The following is a 23762-nucleotide window of genomic DNA, read 5'->3' as shown; positions in this document are numbered from 1 at the left end:
ATATAGTCTCAGGATGTTTCTTGGTTATCCCCGATCCAGTTGTCATTTTACATCCCACCCTATTCTTCAATTTCCCTTTAGAGGTATCAGCTTGGGGGTAGAGTGGTCCTGAGCTTGCCTGTTGGACCAAGATGGGAGATGGGGACCAGCTTTCTGCCTTCTGCCTTTCACTCCTTTGCATAGATTTAAAATATTAAATTGGGGGGGGGGATCAGGGAGAGGAGAAGATCTCTTCTTCCTCTCCAAGCTCATTTGCTCTCTTTTTTGTTGATGGGCCATGATCACTGTGACCCTTTTTCTTTTAATTTCCACCAAATGGAAGAGTGAAGTTGGATGCACATGGACTGTAGCTACTTTGTTCTGCTGGCACTGGCTGCACTGGGTCATATTTAGAGCAAAGCCCCATTCTGGGAATCTGCTGGTGAGGCAGCTGCTGGAAGGGCAGAAGGGTGGAAGCACACAGATGGCGAGAGGCAGCCCAGATTCCTGCGAGAATTCCTCGCAGCCTCCCGAAAGAGCCCAGCGGATGTGGGGCTTCTCACACAACATTTCCACCAGGGCAACGTAGCCGAAGCTGATGTATGTGTGGAAAGATGGAGATGCAAGGGGGCATGAGAAGATTAAGTGACAGAGCAGGGAAAGCCTCCTCAAGAGGCAGGGTGGAATGTAGTGTGGATCGGAAAGGACCAGACTGGCCAGCCCTCTTGGCTCAGACATGCAGAGCCAAAGGCTGACTAATTTCCCCAGCTTTGTGGCTCAAAATAGAAAAACTTGAAACATTGACCCTCAACCTATCTAAAAACAGCTGTTGGCGCCATGGGAGCTGGATTCCACAAGCCAGAGGGCCTTACTCCAAGCTCCTGCGCTCCCTTTAGCTTCCAAACTCTGTGATGCTGTAAGCCTGGAGCTGCTGGGCTTCGGAAGGAGATTCTACTGAACAACCATCATGGTGCAAGTTGGGCGGGGCTGGATGATGGTCTCTCTACTCTTTCAGTTCTATCTCAGAGAAACTGCAGCCAGCAACCCTTAGGAACATTTCCTACACTTAGGAGTATTCACACAGATACCCACCCTCAGGCAGCATTCATTCCACCCACTTAACCTGATTGCTGAAGTAACCCATCTTCTGGATTCATAGGAACCTATCCAAGGTGACCACTAACCAAGCTGAGTATATTTAGCAATGCTAAATCTTCACCTCGCCCAGGAAAACATATTATGTGAGTGCAGTCATGATGTTTAAGGTTGACTGGAAAAAGGCAGTTGCCCCATCTCCTTCCACCAGGGTTGGTGGTGGGGTGGGGCTAGGGGTGAAAAAACACAAGACGGTGACTGCAATTGCAAGAATGACATTCATCCATTTTTTATGTACGTCGCATGTATAATGCCTAGAAAAAAGGGGCAGGGTTCAGTGGCTTGGTCACTTGGTCAGGTCACCATCATCATCTTGACATTTTTGACACCGCTCCCCCCCACAGATGCCCCTGCCTTCATGCCTAGCAAGCAGATTTTATACATTTTGATATGGTTGCAACAGCCCTTTGATAACAGCCCACCCCCAAAGGGAGGAAAGAAATAATTTTTTCTTTACTTCCAGCCACTTCCAGAATGGCCCTCAGAGGTGCTGTCATTGAATGCAGCAGCAGATGCCCCAGCTGCTCTCTCTCGGCCCAACTCACCTCACAGAGTTGTTGCGGGGAAAATAAGAGGAAGGAGTATTAGGTGTGTTCGCCACCTTGAGTTATTTATAAAAATAATAAAGGCGGGTTAAAAAAATCTAAACAAAAAGGCACAGACAGAAACATGATTTCTTAAGCAAGGAGAAATGACATGTAGGCTTCAAATATGCTTAACATGCCTAAGAAGGTTAAACACCCTTTTAAAAAAAAAATTAACAAAATCAAGCTCCCCAATATAAAAAGTATAAAAAACCCAGCCTTGCCCATCTTGGCTCCATCCATTCTGGCTCTCAGCCACCCATAAAGGGAGACAGCCCCCAACCACCAAAAGGTGCCCAACTCTGAAGTATTTGCAACTGTTTATGGAGGGAACATATGAAAGAGCACATGAAGCACATGCTAAGAGTGGGCATTTCCAGGGCTGGGATGGGGAGCAACAAATACCAGCCAGTGACTGGGTTAAATACAAAGCCATCAACTTTCTGCTACTTTCCTTTTTACCCTCCACGTGACTGAAAAGGGAATGAAAAGAAAAACAGGAATAAAGATGGATTTGCTACAGCAGCTCCATTTTTTTTCTTTTTTCTTTTTTGCCTAGCTGTTCTATGACTGTGCCTGTCTGCCTGCTGGCAGCAGGAAGAGAAAGTTAATTCTTCATTAACCCTTTCTTCCCTGTTTCTATAACATGGCTGAGACTGAGCATATTAGATTAAACAGTCCCAGGGATGTTTTGGACTAAAATAAATTCCCTCTAAACCCAGCACCAAGCGGATTTAGCTGTTTACACAATACCTTAGCCCTTCCTTGACCCAGTTAAACTTCTTGTGCAATACGGTCATTGTGTCAGTTCACATGAAGCATAAACTTTGTTCAGATACTTATATCTGGGTAACAGTTGGATCCTTGAAATCAAGTATGAGTTCGTTTTACATAGGGGCTAACTGAAAATACTATCTATTATGGGTCCAGAATTTTTTGGTACTATTATATGCAAAAGCACGGATCTGACACTTTTTGGCACCCTAGGGTGCAAACATGTGGATCTGAGACACAGATCATCTTGAAGTTCCATATCTGTACATCAGATTTATATGTAACCATCACGAAATCAAAGATCACAGCTATCTGCATGCCTAAGACAATCATGGTTCCAAATGTTTTGGGCACAGCTCAGAGCAAACATAAATCTTCACATTTTTTTTACATGAGATCCCTATTGAATCAACAGCAAATCATAGATCACCACATCCATCTACACAGTGAGCTGTTACCATTGCAGATCTGCCACTTTCTGCCACTTTCTATAGTGCAAAATATGGATCTAAAACATGGCTTTTCTTAATTTTGCATGAGTTTTACATGGAACCACATGGAATTACCATAAAATTACACATAACATATGAAGGTTTTTGGTACTGCAAATATATGGATCTTCTGCATGAATTCTCACAGAACATAGGGGTTTTACATGGGATCCACATGAATTCTCCATGACATTGTAGATCACAGATATCTGCATAGAATGAATAATCATAATCCTGGACCTGACAATTTTGATGCCACTGTTCACAAAAACATAATGCCACTTTATGAAAAAGGTAACTACACATAACATTTTTTTGTTTTTGTTTCTGCAATATTACATTGCTCACAGTGATCAGATTCAGGACTGTTAAGGATCACTGAATGCTGACAGATTTATTATTTGATAGTCATTTCAGGAGGATCCAATGTAAAAATCTTATAAAATCAGGAGAATCCGTTTGTTGTCCTGGATCCAACTTTCCATTTTCCCTTGCACTTTTCCCACCAATTCTAAACATGTATATCATATAATAGTATAGGTAGTCCTCACTTACCGACTGCCTTGTTCAGTGACTGTTGGAAGTTATGATGGTGCTTAAAAAACTTTATGACCAATGTTCGCATTTATGACCTCTGCAGTGTCCCTCAGTCATGGGATCACCATTATAGTCAGTACGCATTGTCCTATGCCTGACCTGTTGTTCCCCCCTAAACTTGCAGAGCAGAGAGATTGGAGAGGAAGGGATTACAAGAGAGTAAGAAGGCACACAATATAGAATACACTGGATTGTTTGTGTGGTACACTCATGGCTCCCAGCTCCAAGCATGTTCGGGGCTGCCGGTGCCACTGCATTGCTTTTAATGTGTATTTCCCATTGTGAGTCTACTTACTCTTTTGTAATCCCTTCCCTTCCAATGAATGTAAATACAAACAGTAATTCCCTTCTTGCTAATTGTTCCAGTGCCGGGGTGAGCATTCCAAAGGATGGGGGAGTGAGGAAAAGGAAAGCACAGTCATGGTCATGTGATTTCCCACTTAGCAACCACTTCGCTTAGTGATGGAGTTGCTGGTCCCAATTGTGGTCACTAAACGAGGCCTACCTGTACAGATGGACTGATCTTGAAGACCATATAATCCAAACACCTAGTTTATGCAGTAACTTATCAACTACAGTAATACACAGGCATTTGGCCGACAGTAAATAAGATTGTAAGCTCATTAACTGATCACACCCAGTGATGATTAATGGATATCATCATACTAAATCCATTAAGATCTTTCTAAGACTCTGGTGCATATGGTCATTGGGAGTGGGATTTGCCTGTGCCCCCACTTTCCCTACTAGTTCAGCTCTGCGCAGACAAATACTTGCATAGATCATCCTACAGTCTTGCTTTAAATATCTCCAAACAAGGAGAGCCTAGCGCCATTCAAGTATGCCCATTCCACTGTCCAAAAACCATACAGTAGGAAGTTTCTTCTAGTATTTGGTTAGATTGTTGTCTTGCCCACAGACAGTGCCCCTGTGCCTTTGGACATTTGTATCCTTGGAACATATCTTTCTGAGTTTTTGCAAGGAATTGTGCTCCCAACTAATCCTTAATAGATAGGCTGCCTGGCCATCCAGACCAATGGTATTTAGAATTTTTCTTTAAAAATAAGCACTCTGAAATTACTTACACATTTGCTAAATTCTTTGTCCAAGCCATAAGGCTTTGCTGTGCTGACAGCTAATAACAGAACTAAGTAATTTCCTTAATGTGTTAGATTTTGCTGGATTCTCATATTGCATTTGGTTGTTTTAATTTTTTATTATCTGGTCTTGGTCTGTAATAAAATGTTTGTTCATTCTTTCATTTTCTTGCCATTTCTATCCGTTGTGTCTTCTTTTTCGGCTCTCTGGACAGAGAACCGATCTACTCCATGTTCTGTGTGACAGCTCTCGGTTACTTGAAACAACTAGCACATATCCCCGAAACTGTATTCTCCGAACATAAGGCTTGGTTTTATGTCATGAGATAAGCCATAAAGCCTGTGTTCAATGAGTCTCTCATCTGGGCCAGAGCAAATTTGCCCTCCATGCTTTTGATTTTCCTAATAGAATTAGTGTGGACACGGAGTGCCCTCTGCTGTTCAGAGTTTACGGAGATTAAATAACCTCTGCTGAGAAGAGCCATATCTTCCCTTCCCCCAGCAGATTTTGCTGAACTTGGTCAAAACACAAATAGGCATGAACTAGATTCATAATTCTGGTACTCCTAGGTGAAAAGTTCTTCTACTGAGAGTTCAACACTGAGTATTCATAAGGCAGTGTTGTCCAAACTTGGCCACTTTAAGATGAGTGGACTTCAACTCTCAGAATTCCCCATGCTGGCTGGGGAATTCTGGGAGTTGAAGTCCACTCATCTTAAAGTGGCCAAGTTTGGACAACACTGTCATAAGGACTTCATTAGCTGAGCTCCAGCTTCCATGGTTCTGTCCATTGGGGGGGAAACCTATCTCTTCAGTGTCTCCTCAAGAATGACCCAGAAGAGATGCCTGTTGCTCAGATGCATTTGGCATGGAGAAGAAATGTGAGGTTTCAGGAGACAGTGTGGACAGCTACCCTTCTGGAATTTATACCCTTCCTAGCAGAGATGACGGAGCAGTCACACTCAAGTAGTAGCGCTCCCATTTCCTTAGTAAAGATTTTCCCAACCTATAACATGGAGCCTGAACATGTTGGCGGAGGGTGGTTTATTATCCAGTATACAACACACACAACTGGTGTCCTCTGGTTCTGTAATGTTCAGCATCTAGCCTAAGGAACTGCACATACAATAAGAGAGAGAAAGACGCCCAAGCACAGGAAGAGAGCTGCTGCACAGGCTTCTTTTTCAGTTTCACTGGCATCCACTCTCTGGCTTGCTAATGCATGTTGCTTTGAATCCAGCTGAGATGGTGAGCGACATTGGCGTAAACCCCAGGTTTGTTCTCTTGCGCACAGCCTGTGCTCCAGCTGACAATGCCACGGATGGTGGCCTTGCCTTGCTCTTCACATACCAGGGGCCCGCCAGAATCTCCCTACAACACAGAAGGGGAGGATGATAGATCAGCAACGGCCAGGGTCGAACCTATTACCTCTTCAACTTTTCTCACTGAAATCGGCAGCGGCTGCAGTCCATCCGCTACAGCTGGCTCCAGCCCCATTCCTTCCTGAGACCCGGTGAATAAACAGCCGTGTCTTGCCTCCTGGCTGTGGGGATTCTGGCTGCAGTCGTTTTGTTTTGAACGCAGACTCCCCACAGGGCTTGTCTCAAACCTGCCTCTGTCCTCTCTACGAAATTGCTGCAGCGCTCGCTCTGAAGGGGGAGCACTTAGGGTGCTGTTGGCATCAGGAAAGCTATAAAAGGTGTCCGACTTCACTGAAGCGGAATCTCAAAACAGCAGGCACTCAGAAATCCTGGACCCCTTCATTTCTACTTAAGATAAATCTAATAAGGTTATTAAAAGTACGGAGAAATAATGGATAAAACAGGCAATATCAGCAGAATAAAATATTAGGTCCATGTTTCATACATACTCTTAGTTTAAGGACACAGCATGGTGCTTTCTAATGTGATCAACCCATGAGGCTAGAGCAGGGGTACATAATCTCCTGCTCCCCAGAGTTTTGAGTGCGGCCCCCCAAAGCAACTTTTAGAGGTTGGTACATAGACATCCTTCCACGAACTTAAAATCATCTTTTCTGCTACAGAACATATCCAAAGCTCTTCATAAATAGGCAGGTTGCAAATGTGGGGATATAATTTAAGAATAAATTTCTTTAAACATTAACCTGGTTAGTAATAATATCTAGCCAAAAGAAACTACCAGTGAACATAACCAAAGCATATGCACTAATGTTCCTTCATATTTATTACAACTTCAGCATGGGAAAGATGATAAGCAGCCTTTTTAAAGCATTGGTTGATGAGTCCACTAAACCTGAAAAAGGTTTTGTTTTGTTTTTTGGTTGCTGTTGAACTATCCTATTTTTTAAAATCATCAGTGTTTCTTAAAACTGAGACCATCCTAACTTTGACCCCACATTTTAATGTTTAATGCAATGGAAGGGAAAAAAATTAAATACATGGGGACTAATTATATGAACTTATTTAATTCAATTTCCATTTTAAACTTATTCAATTTTAAAATAAATTTAGTTTTTGTTCTGCCCTTACTTTTGGAAATTAGCTATTTTAATTTAGTAATGAAGGAGAAAGATAGTACTGACAATCACTGACAAATTGATGAATAGCTGGCTAATTCATGTTTTGGGGAGAAACTAAATATATGGACAGTATAATCAGATGTAAATCTTTGAATGTCAGACCAGGGTTTTTCAAACTTTTTCAGGCCATGGAAACTGTTAATTAAAAAAAATTGGAATCCCTGATTTAGAAGTAAAGTACTAGTGTATAAAATTGGCAATACAATGAAAAATAAACTATTGTAAATGCATAACTACCATTTTCAATGTACAAAAAACCCCTTAAATTTCACAATTATTTGGGAGGTTAATGATTTAACCAAAAACATTGATTATACAAAAGAGAGGTTATTATACAAAAATGTTCAAAATGCTGTTTTCTTCTCAAGGAGTTCTGCATATTTATTAGGCCTAGTAAAAAACAAAATAAAAACACTGATAAAGCACTCTCCGCTGAGTTTGATTGTATTCATACTTGAGCTTCGAGCCATCTGTGCTCTAGCCATCTCCCCTTGGTTTCACTGCTCCAGGCTCCTCAGTCAACCAAGAACTGTGAACTCTACATGAGCATGGAGGGCGTTATGGGCCTCAGCCATCTCACAATTCCATAGGATTTCACCAGAAGCACCAGTCATATCCATTGGAAAACCCCAAAGCACTTTGATTCTAGATGTCTTTAGGGACAGACCATCTTAACTGGTCTAGAGAGCAGTGGCAGCCGATCCAAACTATAGCATGAAGTGATGTGACCACAATAATACACACCCCTCCAATCACTGGTTTCCTATCCAGTTGCTCAGAAGCAAAAACTGGATTGATCATCTGGCCTGCTCAGTGTCTTAGTCTTCTGATCTACTAAGAATCCTGGTGTTATCAAAGCTGCCATGAAGACCTGAGCCACTGAAGTATCCAAAAGAACTGAGAATTTCCAGAGATCATCAGGGAGGCCGGTGGACAATATGGGTGACATATCAATTGGATCCCCGTTCTGTCTGAGTCAGCACAAAACAATACCAAATCCACTGTCAAACAAGATCACAAGTCAGCTGATCACTGTGTTGGGAGTATAACCCAGGAAAGCACTCCCAACCCCACAGATCAGCTGTTTGGTGTGCTTGGAGAGACACCCAGTTTCAACCAATGCTAAACTCACAGGTCTTCTCATATATTAAATCACTGCAAAGCCATGATGGTAGATTGTTTCCTATCACCTGATGACATCCCGAAAGGGAAAGGACCACAAAGCCAGGGGGATTACCCAATAGCTATGCTTAATCCACCCTACATTCCTGAAATCAGAATTCCACTGGAAGGCAGGAAGGCAGAACAGGACATCCAGGATAGGGATCAGAGAAAAGAATAACATTGGAGAGAGGTGCAATGTAGCCTATTAGTTCTACACAGTGTCACAGAAAGACTGGCTTTGAAATCCAGGTTACAATATGGAAGCCCTTTCTTCTTCAAATCTATTCTGGGATAAAGGGTGCAACCTGAAATTGAGCAAAGATACAAAGATTGAACAAGGGGCTCTGAATATGTGGCTATATGGGAGGTTCACAAGAAACTTTCCTAGCACATTTGACATGCTCTGCCTCAAAGGCTGGACTTCCAGAAGGCTCCCCAAGGCTGCCTTTACTTCAGATAGGTTTACCTGACATGCATCAATTCTTCCTTCCAGGTATCCGGCACATAGCATGTGTTCAGTAATGTGGGACCCATGCACCTCTGGGGAACGGCACTGCTCATTAGGAATGATGGGCACATCTGCCTCCTGCAGATGTACAGAGAGTTTGTCAGCTCCTAAACGGGAAGAACAGAGAGAGGCCAAGGGAAGAAATGCACTGACACACGGGAGAACTTGCTCCAGTTTTTGTCAGGATTACTCACACCTGACATTTACTCTGTTTTCGCACTGGACCCACATACTTGTGTTCCACAAAGTTCTCCCCTTTGGTCAGCTGTTTTTCTTCTAGCTTGGCTGCAGAGCAGCTCAAATGGCAAATGTTGTGTTTTACCATTTGCAGCACTGGAACTCTGTAGGAGTTGGGCTGTTTTTCCATTCACCATATCAGACTACTTGCCTTACCTACCTCCTGTGGCCTGAATTCAGAGCTCTCTGGTAGGTTTCGTAGGCAATATTTTAGCAGATTCAATCTTAATTCTCTAGTCAGTTTTTACTTTCACACTTTCTGTAAAAATGACCCTCCTTGATATTCCTTGCTTCTATAAACTAAAGTCTTGTCTCATCATGCCTTCCAGCCTCTGGGCTCAAATGAACCATTATTCTCTCCCCAGTACACACATACACACTCACACATATGGAGGCTCTTCATTGAAACCTATACTCATGGTTGAAGCTGTTGGGGAAAACACCTGGCTGCAGATCTGCAGTATAACATCCTCACAGCTTTCAATGTAAGTTTATCTAGAAGAGCAGGAAGGACATCTGGGTGGCCAGCCTCCTTTTTCTGGGTGGCCAGCCAGGTCAGGTTTGCAAATTGCTCAGACAGCATGAAAACTGAAACAGGGAACTGAGGAAGGATGGATAATAATTTATTTTTTCCCCTTTCTGCATGGAGCACAGACAAGGGGGCTTTTGTTACTCCAGGAACTGCTGTAACTCAGCAGGTGGGGTCTTGACTGAAGGATGATTTTTGCTTTCTCCTATTGGTCAATAAGAGAGATAACTGATTGGCACCTGGTATTCTCTGTTTGTTCTCAGAATTCTGAAGTCTCCAGGAATGAAGACAGTGAAGACAAAACATGTGAAAACACATTGACGAGATTGAGAAATGGAAATTGCACTGCATGAAAGTTCTTTTAGAGAGTGTTGGGCATCAGGATCCCATTGCTGGGAAGAAATGAGAGGGCTATGGCCCTTGTGTTCTCCTATTATTGTATCTGGCTCTGCATCTGGGAACACAGTATTGGGTTACATAGGCTCATCAAGCAAGTTCTAAGGGGCTGGAGACAAAATGAGACGACATCATACTTTTCCTCTAATGAAGTTCAAGAGGATGCTTGATGCAGAATGATGGTCAGCCAACCAGGTCACCCTCAAGTCTGTTTATCTGTTATCTGTTTATCACTTCCTCCTTACCTTCATACATGTGTCCCCATCCTGCAATTTGGCAGCGTTCACTGCTGTTAGCTGCCTCTGAGGAACCAGGCAGGCATATAGGTAAAATGGAGTTTGAAAATTCAACACAATGTCCTGGGGACTTTTCCTTCAATTGGATCAGAGCTGGGGAGAATGATAACAGGCCAAAAGTGAATTGGGACTCATATATGAGGTTTTCAGGAAGCAGGCAGTTTGAGTGAAAAAGTGAAAAAGCTGGTATTGCTGCTGATGGAGTATGGCTGAAGGCATGGAGACTTAGGCTGAAATGAGACTTCTCCATCAAGAAACATATGACCAAATTGTGCCAAAATCCAGCATTATTTTTACTATAGCATGCTGGAGCTGCATTGTATGGATTAGGGTCTAATAGTAAACCTGTGGCCCTCTGGGTAGTGATTGATTATCACTTCTATCAGTCCCGGCTACCACGGTCAGTTGTAATCCCACTGATTCCTCAACTAGGAACCATCAACTAAGAGGTTGAATTGCTTCTGAAAGCTGCTTGCCCTTGATGGAACCTGGGATGTGCAGTAAGCACCCTTTGGATAATTTAAGATGAACTAGTCACTCTGTGCACTAAGTCTGGGAGAGACTGGATGCTAAGAGATGTTCATTTACAAAGCTGGAGAGGGTGGATGGAGTGGATATCTGTAACCCTTGAGGGCTGGATTTAAAAGAAAAGGTTCTCACCAATGTCATGCTGCTTAGTGATTTGTGAATAATTCTCATGCAGTTGATACTTCTGTACCTGGAACTTCACAGTGCCTTTAGTGCTGGCGTTGTAGAAGATCTGTCCAAGCACCACTGAAATTCTAGACACATCTGGCCTATAGTACAAAATGTATGGTCAGCAGAACTTTTCAGGGTGAGATCTAGATTTTCTAAAGGAGCCTTTAATAATGCACCTTTAGATGTGTTGAACTAGAAATCCCATACTTCCAGCAACTAGAGGGCACTATGTTATGGAGAACTTCTCTAGGGCAGAAGTAGGCAATATTTTGAGGAAGGGAGCAATAGGCAGGGCCAAAGCTAAAAGTGGGGGCAGAGATTCTTTTTAACAATCTGTCTTTCTTTCTCTTACATGTCCTTTTCTCTCCTTCTCTCTTTACACCTCCCCATCCAATGTAGCGGACCATCAAGAAAAGAACAGATCACTAACGCCAGAGATCTCAACTAAATGCTTCAAGGGTTGTTGAATTAGGCTAATGGGCTCATCTACTTAGGCCAAGGGACAGGGACACGTAGCTACATTTGTTTACACACCAGTAATCTAATGTTTAGATAACTATAATATGTTAGATGTGGGGCTGTCCTTCCAATCGATCAGGAACTTGCAACTGAGGCAGAATGTGGTAGCTAGGTTGCCGAATAAGGCACCTAGCTGTGCAGGTGTTACACCACAGCTAAGCAATGGCTGCCAATGAACTATTGAATCAGATCGGTCCTAAACAACTTGGAACTAGGACATCTGCTGGCAGGCTGCCTTTGCCATGACAGGCCTGGTTAGTCATCAAGATCATCAGGAAGATCCTGCTAAGTATACTGAAATTCCAAAAGTCCCTAACCGGTGAGTGATAGTCATAGTGTGGAAAAGACACCGAGACTTGCCTGAATTCCAGACAATGTGCAGCAGTTAGGACCCAGCAGGAAGCAATGAGGCTTCCTCCACAGAATTGCTCTCCAATGTAGAGGGCAGCAAGATAGGGATGGGCACCAGGAAGTGCCACCATACCCCCTACGACACGGCTGCGTGAGGAAATGACCTTTGTATAGCGCTGTCCGCAAACTGGAGCTGAGCCAGTGCCAGACCAGGGTTTGCTATCCATCTGGCCTGAGGGCGTCGTCTCCAAGGGTGCTCCTGTTTCTTTGGTTATCAGTTCACCTGTGCGAAAAACAGCCTGACTCATTCACTTCTGGGATTCAGCCATGCCTCGGGTCTTTCAGAGAGAATGATCTGCCTTACCAGCAGTTTGGGGATGACAGCGGGTGATATTACAGTATTCCCAGGTGATTTGTCTGTCTCGCAGCAAGAAACACCATGGCTGGGTGTCATTATCTGGATTTCTGCCCAAAGAAAATATTTAAGACTTTTCAAGTTAGAGTAGCATTCCTTGACAATATAACTTTCCCTATCCTATAATTTCAATTATCCTTCACCTGTCCCACTGCTTAGGGTAGTTGTAGCTTCTTCATCCCTGGATACTTTGCTATCCCTTATATTGTGAATATAATATCTGTGAATATAATCAGAATCTCTGATTCTCATTAAATGGGTCTATTTATCTTTCCCCACTTGCACCTCTAACTACAGCATAAACATGCCCTGTCAATTTCTTTTTTTTTTTTTTCTTGAGTCCCAATGAGGTTGCCTTCATCTGGTCTCCATTCCATGGGTGGGACTGCCTTAGGTCATCCTTAGCTGACCCACTGTGGAAGTAGTGTTTCCCCCCTTATTCTGACACCTTCCAAGGATGGCCTGAAGGTACGTATAGTCTGTTAGGCTTGGTCACCCTTGGAGGGAAGTCAAGTGGGCGCAATGGCTTGAAAGAGATGCAGTAGAGGCAAAATAAGGATGGGCAGTGGGGCAGTATTGTTTTATGACACCTCGAGGGTAGGTGGGGAAAGGCCCACATTAAAACCGTGTCTCACCTGCAGAAGGCATGTTCCCCTAGGCCCAGGTTCACTGCATTGCTGAGTTTGGTGGAGTACTCCGTAAGCAGGATGGGGGAGTCCCAGGGCAGGCAGGGTGCCCCCGAGGAACTGCTCTGAGCCATGCCTCGGTATCGGTGCCCATTCCCACTGTAGCAGATCTGAGTGTGATCTAGAGCATAAAGAGATCAGAGATGGATTGTGAAACACTGAAGAAAAATGTTAGGAGTCGGATTTCCTACCATTATTTCTGTGTCACATACAGGGGGCAGCTTAAAATATTTTGTTGTTTGAGAGAGGAGCATCCACAGGGAGGGCTCAAAGAAGTCAAGATGGTGGCCAAGATGTGATCTTGACTTTCTTAATACCCCCCTCCCCACAATGCCCCTGGCTTGAAGTGATGGACCACATATAACAGATAAGTACTGTATGTCTGGCAGTTGGATTAGCAAATAGGCAGTATCTGATCAGGAATATGGAACAAATACCTCTGTTTTCTTCCTCGCCAACACTTTATACTACCAACTGCAAGTGTTTACCATCTGAAGCAGCCACTTCATCCTGCTGCCTACTAGTATTGCTGGCACTTGATTTTTTTGTTCTTTGGAACAGCTTTACAGCAAGTGGATGTTCATGCTGGCTCAGAGGAATAAAGTTGGCCTTTTAGGAAGTTCCTATTGCAGAGATCATCCTAACCTCTTCTTTCACAGTTAACGGATATACCATGCTTTTGTAACCCACAACTCAAATTCAAAGCTTCTTTGACTTTATCACACATCCAGCAGTAGCAGCCCATCTGTTCATGACAGCCTAGGAAACTATAAAATATAATTGCCTTGATTGGGTATCTTATCCAGAATTCAAAAACAAGGCAGAAATAAAACAGATGTACTTTTTCTCATAATTTCACTTTTATTATTATTATTTTTTTGCTGGCGTATGGCAGATCTGCCAATTCTCTGCCCATTCTTTAGCACAGCTTTAGTGCAAACTGTGAAGATGGATATATGGAAAGTAAGACCTGTAAACATACCTATGTCACAGAGCGGCCCAGAAAACCCTTCAAGACAGCCACAGACCAAGTTCTGACCCAGCTGTATGCACTGGCCTCCATTCAGACAGGGGTTGCTTTTGCACGCTGTGGGTCCCAATGGAGAAAGACACAGAAGAAGCTGTCAGGCCAGCCCAGACCATGACTAGGCTCACATTGGTAGCTTGTGTTGGCTTAGCACATTGTAGCTTGTGTTGGCTTAGCACCTGCATCTCCAATGAGCCCACCTTCCTTGGTGCCTTCCAGGCTCCCTACCACTCCTGATTTGATTACCTGATTTGATTATTTGATTATTATTTTATTTTATTTTAAAATACTCTTAAAAACTGGAGGAAACTAGCTTTCCAGAGCAAGGCAACAGTTTGTACTACCAGTAATGTCTTTGGCCCACAGAGACATCCAGAGGCTTTCTTACAAAATCATATGGTGGGTGGCTGCCTCTCATGCTTTATTTGGAGATATGCCCACTTGCCCGGGGGGGGGGGGCGGGGAGACAAAATTAAGCTGAGGTGGTAGAGAACCTCCTGGAGGCTAGAGGGAATATTTATTTTGGGGCTTAATTTGTTATGCAAACCTAGCCTGTTTAGCTAATTTACAGTTCAATATATAGAGTCACCCATTGGGGGGAGATGGGGGGCATACAAATTTAATAATAAATAAATAAAAATAAAATTATATGAACCCAGAAAATCACTTAATTCAATAATGTTGTGCAAACATGATCTGTAAGTAGCATTACTGTAATACTGGGGGCCTAAGTGCACATTGCATACAAATGCACATAGCAAAATTACAAGAGTCTTTTAAAGTGTGCAGCTGCTATAAAAAAGGCAGATTCCATGCTTGGAGTAGGTATGAAGGGAATCAAACACAGAGCTGCCAATAAAATCGTGCCCTAATGGAAATCTATAGTGAGACCACACTTGGAGTGCAGTCCCTACACCTTCAAAGTTGCATCATGGAAGGTCCAAAACTGGACAATCAAAACAATTAGGGGGCTGGAGCAGCTCCCCTATAAGGAACGACTTCAGCAAACAGGGCTCCTTGGTTTGGAATGAAAGAGATCAAGGAGAGACGTGTGCACTAAGTGAAATCCTACATGGCTTAGATCATATGGCTAGAGAAAAGGTTTTCACCCTCTCTTTCAAGGATATTCAGAAACAACAGAAGGAAATACTTTTATATAACATAGAGTTAAGCTGTATGGAATTTGCTGCCAGCGGATGGGATTCAACCGCTTTGTGGAACATCAGGTTTTAAATGGCCAGTAATACTGGTGGCTGTCCACTACCTTCTGAATCGTAGGTAGCAGCACACCTTAAATACTGGTTGCTAAGAAGTAAAAGTGGAGGGGGGCTATCAACACCCAATCCAGGCTTGTGAGCTCCCCAAATGCATCCAGTTGGCCACTGTGTCGCACAGAATACTGGACCAGAAGGGCCTGTGGCCTGATCCGGCAGGAGTCCTCTTATCTGAACTATTTTAAAGAAAAAAGCTATTTCAAGAAGAGAGGATAGAAAGTGACGGTAGGTAGTGAAAGGACCATTCTCACACAAACATCTCCAAATCAATGCATCCCAAAATATTTTTTTCTTAAAAAAAAAAATCCAATAGCCTCTGAATTTTTTGAAAGAAATAGAAACATGATAGAGTAGGTGGTACTAAGCAATGAAACACTTTGCTGTCTGTTAGAATGGTACATGCAGTCCACCTTCCCTTAAGCTATCAGAGCAGAGAGATACAGATGTTATGTCATGCCCTCAAGTATGAGGTTTTACATGACTTCTATGCCCCCTCTTGGAGGGAGGGATTTCTCTATCTTTTACACAGAGTATATCCTGTGTGGTATTTTCAGTTACCTTGACCATCAGGAAGCACCACATGATCAGTTTCATCCTTTACTGGGACTCATCAGATGTGGGTAGAATAACATCTGGCTACCCATGTCTAGTGAGCTCCAATAATGGATGAAACTGGTCATGTGGTGCCTTCTAGTGGTCAATGTAATGGTGCTATCTGACTTGGTATGTTAAAAAGGTAGATTTCCTCAGATCAAGCTTGACTTCTGGGACTACTTTTAGTTTGAAATTTGATCTTTTTTCAACTTCCTAATCTAGCCAAGGGCCCTAGGATTGCCTACTGGTCTCCCATCCAAGTAATCAGGCCAAGTAACCAGGCCTGATCCTGCTTAACTTTTTGACATCAGCCAAGGTCAGTTAGATGCTGCCAGCTGCTGATAGTAGGTAATACCAAACATAGTAGTTTCTATTTGAACCTCAGGGAAAAAAGTAACCACCCTAGGGTAGTCTTACTTCATCAGATAGTAAAGCTGATACTTTGGCCAATATGCAATGGAGAAAACTCTCCCCTTTGTTTCAACACAATTTGTTTATAGCTTGCATCTGCCGCTTCTGACCCTTTCCATGCACAGTCTTGCAGAGAATCTTCTTTCTGTCACAGCGGCAGTCCTTCAGTCCAGTAGAGGGAAAGTATTGCAGCCATGTTTCCTTCTTGCCAACATGAAACAATCTTTGCGCTCCAAAGCAGCCTTCTGTAAAGTGAAGCCACAGGGTGAGACTGGACTCAGTTCACACCATCCTTTACCAGAACTGCCTGATCACCAGACAGGTTTAAAAAAACATCTCCCTCCCCCCGCCCCACTCTGTGATTCAGAGGAAGCCTATAGCCCTCATTAGAAGACTTTAAAAGTTGCCTGGCTTCTTAAAAGTGCCATTACTACATCATAAAACTCTCTCTATTGTTTTGGACCTATATTCTACCAGAAAGATAAAGTTATCAACCCTGATGATAGGAAACCCAGGAGCTCCTTCTAAGAGGGAAGTATGGCTCTCAGTCACACAGTTTGATGCACAGTAGGCTCCTGTAGGTGCAGGAAGGAAAAGCATGATCTTACCTTTACCTGGCTCGTGCAAAGACCTCTTTACCTGACAGGATGGGGACAGGGCTATAGCTCCAGAATCATACCTTTCTCACAGTGCCTCCCATGGAAACCAGCTGTGCAGATACAGTGGAACCCCTTCTTCCTAGCTTCACAGGCACCCCCATTTTGGCAGGGGTTAGGATCACAGTACCCTGAAAAGAGATGGCTATAGACTGTCATTCTTAGATAGAAACATCAGAAATTTGACTGTGTAAAAACCATAGTAAAGCATGAGAATCATGTGCTCTTGGGCATAAAATTTGACACTGCTGATTGTGGCCATAGCAGATCTGTGGTTTCATGTAAGGTATATTAAGAGAATGACTGAATATTGCCCCTGAAAAAGTCCTTTGTGTGAACCATAATGTGCAGGCTTTAAAAAATAAATAAACACCATTAACTCACCTGTTGGCCTTTCCTCTTTCCCACAAAACTTCCATTGTTGGTCTCGGTCATAGTTTTCTGTGGTGGCGCACCTAATAGGGAAGAGTCTCGTGTCATGCAAGGAATGCGAGGTAGGTGGGCCAATGCCACAATTGCACATTATGACTTCTCTTATACTTCTCAAGGTCAGTCAAGGCCAAAGGGTCCTCTTCTCTGCTTCCTGCACGCTCCAGGGTCCTCACTGTCCATGTGAGCACTCAATACTTTCTGGCCAATCAATACTTACCAGGGCTGAGATATAAGGAAGGCACCAGGGAGGCAGGAATGGTGCATTTTGCGTTGATAACGGAAAGGGAAATGGCAGGGCTCCTCACTGGGTGCTGTCACTGCAAAGCAAAAGGGGATGGGTCTATTTCCAGTGCATACAAGTGCAAAAAGACTGCCATACAGCTCTCCTATTTCAGCTAGTCACCTGGCAGGGCTATCTAACTTCCCATCATATTTACGCACCTTTTGACTGTAACACAGGACACAGCCTTTTTAGGCAATTATCGTTGCATGGAATTCAGACTCCATCGAGCGTATCTGTTGGAAGGGCATCACGTTTTGTCAACAAGAGGCCCCAAAAGACATCCACACCAAGTTGGCTTTAGGGCCAGTGGCAAATATCATGGAGGACCCGGTGGCAACAAATCACTCTCCCTCCATGGATCTTCATATAATTCATTTTCCATTACTGACCACCAGTTCTTATGCAGCCCAAATACTGTAGCACAATCTATACATAAAATAGATGTATGGCAGTTTGGGGAGGGGGGAAACCTCAATTTAGTAAAAGAAGCTACCCAAAAATTAAGGATAAAATATAGCAAGGAGTAAATCCAAGCAGCCAATGAGAAGTGAGCTTGCTGAGTGAGGACTTTTAAGAATGGCTCCCAGGAAGGACAGAAAACTGGTGGGGAACATGACATTGTAGAGTACGGAAAGTGGACATGATTTGGGGTCTAAAATCCTCACTCTACACTGCATCATTCTTCTAGGTCTAATTTGTTCTTTTTAAAAATATTTTGATCGTTTATTATCTTCCCTCCCCCCCCCCCCGCACATTCCTACTAATTATTTCACAACTTCAGACAGTTCCACACATAACCCATGGATGGATGGACAGACAGACAGACAAAACACCAGCAGGTTACTCCCTTCCAGCAGCAACTTTTTACCATTTTATACTCCCCCCCCCACATTGTTTAGTTATAAATTATGATCCTTCCTCACTCCTCTTCTCAAGAATGCCCCCACTTGGTCTCTGCTTGTGAGAACTGTATACAGCCAGTTCTTTCAAAAGTATGGGCAGCAATCCTGTAATGAGGCTTTCATTCCCTTACATCTTTCCCTGGTGAAAGATTATTGCATTTCTTAAGTGCTAGTGGGGGCGGGGGGAGGGAGGTGGTAGAAGCCACCTAGCCACCTATTCCTGATACTTTGGGCAGCTACCAGAACCTCACCTGACCAGCTGGTTCCTGCCCCCCTCGCCTCTCTCCCATTCCTATTAGACGTGGCCCAGCCCGAGCTCTTGCTTTAGCTGTCACTCTGATTTCCAGCAATACTCCAAAGCAACGCTGATTGGGAGATGATGGAGGCAAGGTCCAATTTCTTGGTACTGCTCATGGCGCTGTGTTGGCCCCCAGGACCAAAGATTTGGTGTGCCAGATGGCGCCATGTCCCCCTCAGCCCTCAAGGAGGCTTTTGGGGGAAACTCCCACTTCCAGGCTGAGCTAGAAGCTCCAAACGTGAGCCTGGTAGGAGAGCTCCCCTGCCTTGGCTGGCACAAGAAGGCCTCTCTCTCTTCAATCACATCCAACTTTCAGAGGTTTTATAGATTACGATAGCCATACTCACCTCCATGTTTTGCCTTGTGGGGCTTGCCAATTACACCCTGCCAGAAAAGCAAATGGCTGTGTCACAACAACCTCACATAACTTGACATATATTCTCTGCAAAGCAGCTTCTCCTACTGGGGCGCTTTCCGGGATAACAAAACACCTTGAAAGCTGCTAAGGGGCTCACACTGAATTAGTTTCAAAAGGAACAAAACGGTCATCCATGGTTTCAGTGAGGTCTAAAAGATTATCTTGAAAAGCTTTCCACCTTTTTGTAAGAAAAGCGGTATAAAGTATTTACACATTTTCTATCCTGTCCATTTTTATAAACTCTCTGCTTTTTATTAAATGATGCACATTCTTTGGCTTTTTTGCTCAGTATTTCTTCCAATATACAGGTAGTCCTCACTTACCTACTGCCTCATTCAGCGACTGTTCGAAGTTATGATGGCACTGAAAAAGTAGGTTTACAACCGGTCCTTGAACTTGTGGCTGTCACAAAGTCTCTGAGGTCATATGATCATGATTAGGGCGTTTCACAACCAGTGCGCATTTACAACGGTTGCAGCATCCCACGGTCATGTGATCACCATTTATGACCTTCACAGCCGGCTTCCGACAAGCAAAGTCGGAAAGGGAAACTGACAATTTATGTGGACGTCATGAAGGGTCATTTTATCATGCTTGGTGGACTTGTAAAAAAGCCAGAAAATTTTTGTTTCAAATATATCAAATGTTATCAAATAAAATTCTTTGGTGATACAAAAAATTTTAAACATTAAGATTCAACTGAAACCACATTTTTGCTGGGATTAATGGACAGACAACTAGCAAAAAGCCATGGAAGATTATATATGATCACTGCTATGAGACAACTATATGTGCAAAAATGGAAAGATTCTGAAATACTCACAATGAAGGGATGGTTGGTGAAGATGACAGGACTAGCAGAGATGGGGAAATTAACTTGTTTGCTTAGAGACAGATCAACTACTACATTTATTAGTGACTGGAAACCCCTTATGAACTTTTTGCTGAAAAAATTAAAAAACGAACTGATGATTTATGGATTTGATTATTAGAGAGGGTAGATTATGGAAAGAAGGAAACTTTGATGAAAACTTAGAGAGAGAGAAGGTAAAATATAAATGTACTTATATGCTGTTAAGAAGACCGGAAACCACTTCTTTATTATTCTTTCTTTTTCCTTCTTTTCTATTTGTATTTCTATTTGTATTTCTATTTGTATTTCTATTCCTATTTATTTCTTTTTTACTTTTCTATTACCTTTATCTATTTCTCTTATCTTTAACTTAAAATTTGTATTGTTTTTACTCTGTGGAAAAACTTCTTTAATAAAAATTATATATATAAAAAAATGGGGAAACTGGCAGGAAGTCGCAAGTCACAGACACATGATATCGTGCTTAGCAACCCACTGTGATTCGCTTAACAGCTGTAGAGGAACTGACATCATAAGTACAGCACAGTCACGTGACATTTCACTTAACAACCATGTTGCTTAGCAATGGAGTTGCCAGTCCCAATGGCAGTCGGTAAGTGAGAACTACCTGTGTTTTGCAATTCATTTGTAATGTCCTTTTGATTTAAGACAAGCAAAATATTGCCCACTTACAAAATCTTAGAACTGTTTGTAAATTGTGATGTAGTAAGTGAATGCATAAAAGGTTATAACAGCCGGCTCTATCAGTTATTTTTACAGCTGCCTTCCCCAATACAGACATGTACAATTTCCACCACCCTGTCAGAGAAAGCTGCTATATAGCAAGGAAGTGGAACCTGCAATCCAGCAGATAATGTCATTGTCAGAAACTACATATTTCCCAGACAAGGATGACAAAACCTTTTTCCTTTCTCCAGCTGGACAAGAACTTCTTTGGAAGAGAGCTGGAAAGAAGCAACCAGGACTACACCAAAGTAACTTATGGCTTATTGTAATAGTATGTAGGAATGACCTTGGGAGAGAGAAAGAAGAGCCAAAGACTAGGCAACAGTCAAACAAATGGCAGCTGAGTCCGCAGAAGAAATGGGGGTGTGCAAACATCTCAGAAGGGACCCTCCTTAGTTTCTTGGACTGTAAAGGTGAGGGGGGAGAGATGTACTTTCAGACTTGCAAGATCCTGTTAATGTAACTTACAATAAAGAGAGAACAAGTACTCCTGGTTGTGCTTCTTGTCTGGACCACCTCACAAGGCGGACACTAGAACGTGCTAGCTCTTACTAAAACAGAACCACCCACCCACTCATACACGTATGCATACGCATATGCATGAACATTGAACTGAGGAGTCTGCTTCTCTAACTACATCCCATATATAACTCATGTGAAGGTTAATGGCCTTTTTGCAGCAGGATTCCTTTTTTCTGCTTCTTTTCAAATTGCACAGAGAGATCACCTTTGCAGAAGGAAAAATCCACATATCTATTATGTCTTTTAAGAAGCTCACAAAAGAGTGAAGCAACATTGTGGGGGAGGAAATAGCCTTGTGAAAGTTTTCCAATTCTTATTTGGGATTTAGTATGTGTGTGGGTGGTTTTATTTTGGAGGAGAAGTTAAAATTTTAAAAGTCAACATGAAAACTCCCTTGGGAACAATTAAGAGCTGTGCTACTTGACCTCTGGAGTCCGAAATATAAATGTAAATGTTTAAAAATCTTCCATCTCTTAACAGAATGGTGTAGGCATGAGGAGGGGATAGGAATGTGCTCTTGGCCATCCCTGATGACATGGCAACAAGTCCATATGGCTTCCACGCACTTTCAAACAGAATCCCTAACAGGAATAGACATATCTGAAGGTGGTCCACCAATGCCATTGAGCACAATAGACTAGCTGAGTGCTGCGGAAACCAATTGTTTTCAACAATGGATATTTTTCTCCTACAAGACAAATGAATAACAATGAAGCATATCTCATGTCACAAAACAATAGATAGAAAAAAGCCCCCTGAGACTCACAAATCCCAGCCTTGTGCTGAGTCACTAGACCTGAGGGCATATCACAAGTCTCATGAATAGGTCTGAAATATTATGGTGCCTTTCAGGTGGAGTAGGATGGGAAATAGTTCTGCATCATATTCTTCACAACTCTAGACCTTGTCTCGCTCCTTTCCCATTTTGTCTCCAATTATCTCTCTCTCTATAGACAAATACCTTATATGTGACGGTTGGGAGTTGGGCATAAATTCTAACAGAATCAAATAAATATGAAATTTGATGTGTTGGAATCTCACCAAGAATAGCTCCCCTGGATTCAAAATCACAAACAGCAGGAGAAGCGGCAATTGAGCTGTCATGGTGGTGTCCGGGGATGGATGAAATAGAGAGGTTTTGTTCACTGCCTTAGACAGAACAAACAGTTCCTGATCGATACACCTGAAAGCAAAGGTCTTTGTGTCAGGTTTACTCAGCAGGATGGAGATTGCACCATGGGGATAAACACGGGATCAAAACAGGCAGCTAAGAGTCAACAATAAAAAAAGATTTACTGTAAGTCCCCAATGGAACATGCATGTTTCCTCTATGTCTCAGGTATCCTTCTATCAGCAGAAAATTGGCAAGGATGCCAATTGTGAGGATCCCAGCTGCACCTGCATAAAAGATGCAGAGAAACTTTGAAGGTGTATGTTTCCAGCAGGGGAAACTTTCTTCTGACATTTCAATTACTGGAAAGGCCTGCTGGTCCAGGTTCTGATGATGAAAGATGTTGCCCCCTCTCCCTGCCTTGCTGCCCCATTTACCCATAAACCACCTGTGTGTTCCTCCTCTGTGGCTATTCAAAGCTCAATGGGAGGAAATGTGGAATCAGCATGGGAGGAAAGTGTTTTTATCAGAGCCCTGATCCAAATCACACTCTCATCTGCTTCCTCCCTGAATATGCTCATCATAAAAGATGTTGAGAGCTTGGCTTGCAGATCAATACAATGTGTTGTTGAGCTCTTATTTTTCAAAGATTCTGTCTTCTTCCCTCTAAAAACCAGCCCCAGTTTCTCTTTCTTCAGGAGTTAAATTGCCAGGAGTGCCTTAACAGAGCATTCTGAGGACAAGAACAGTCATTCTCAATACTTTCAACAGCTACCAAATTGGTATTGGGTTGTCAGCTACCAGTCAAATTTCACATACCTCTTTTGTACAAAAATAAGTAGCAGCCATGTGGGATCTGACAGGTTTACTCTTGCTCTGCTTGTTTCGGGTACAAATGATGGCCCTGCAGTCAGAGAATAAAGGTTCCAGCCCATAAGAGCTTTCTACCAAACAACCTAAATGTGTTTCTTACAATAAAAAGCTTTCTCATGAGGGTCTTGCTCTCCAGTTACTGCTGGGATATTCAGCCTCACCTAACGGTACTGTATATACCATACTGTAAGTATTTATAGCCATGAACATGTGGCCAAGCCTGTGGTTCTTGCCTTTGCCCTGACCATAGTGAGAAACTTTCTGATCCCAATTTCTACTTTCTGGAGGCCATTCTTTCTGACTGAAAGACAATCTGCATAGAAC

General features: G+C 42.8%; 1 protein-coding gene across 1 annotated transcript; it reads right to left on the bottom strand.

The window, feature by feature from the left end:
• Positions 1-5687: 5687 nt before the first annotated feature.
• On the bottom strand, positions 5688-22586 carry F12 (coagulation factor XII). The gene is made up of 14 exons (XM_025164578.1): positions 22496-22586; positions 19262-19298; positions 17649-17748; positions 17384-17454; positions 17023-17130; positions 16454-16588; positions 14020-14124; positions 12987-13158; positions 12301-12401; positions 11946-12219; positions 11028-11164; positions 10317-10460; positions 8868-9016; positions 5688-6048 (listed from the first exon to the last, which is right to left on the bottom strand). Exons 1-14 carry the CDS (start codon positions 22556-22558, stop codon positions 5893-5895), a joined length of 1752 nt encoding a protein of 583 aa, XP_025020346.1. The 5' UTR covers positions 22559-22586; the 3' UTR covers positions 5688-5892.
• Between the last annotated feature and the right edge of the window lie 1176 nt (positions 22587-23762).

This window comes from Python bivittatus, unplaced genomic scaffold (assembly GCF_059951505.1).
Source record: "Python bivittatus isolate LINGU-HERP-01145 unplaced genomic scaffold, Pbiv_v1 ctg000080_np1212, whole genome shotgun sequence".
Lineage (NCBI taxonomy): Eukaryota > Metazoa > Chordata > Lepidosauria > Squamata > Pythonidae > Python > Python bivittatus.
The sequence above is the reverse complement of the archived record's forward strand: the minus strand, read 5'-3'. Positions and strand labels throughout refer to the sequence as shown.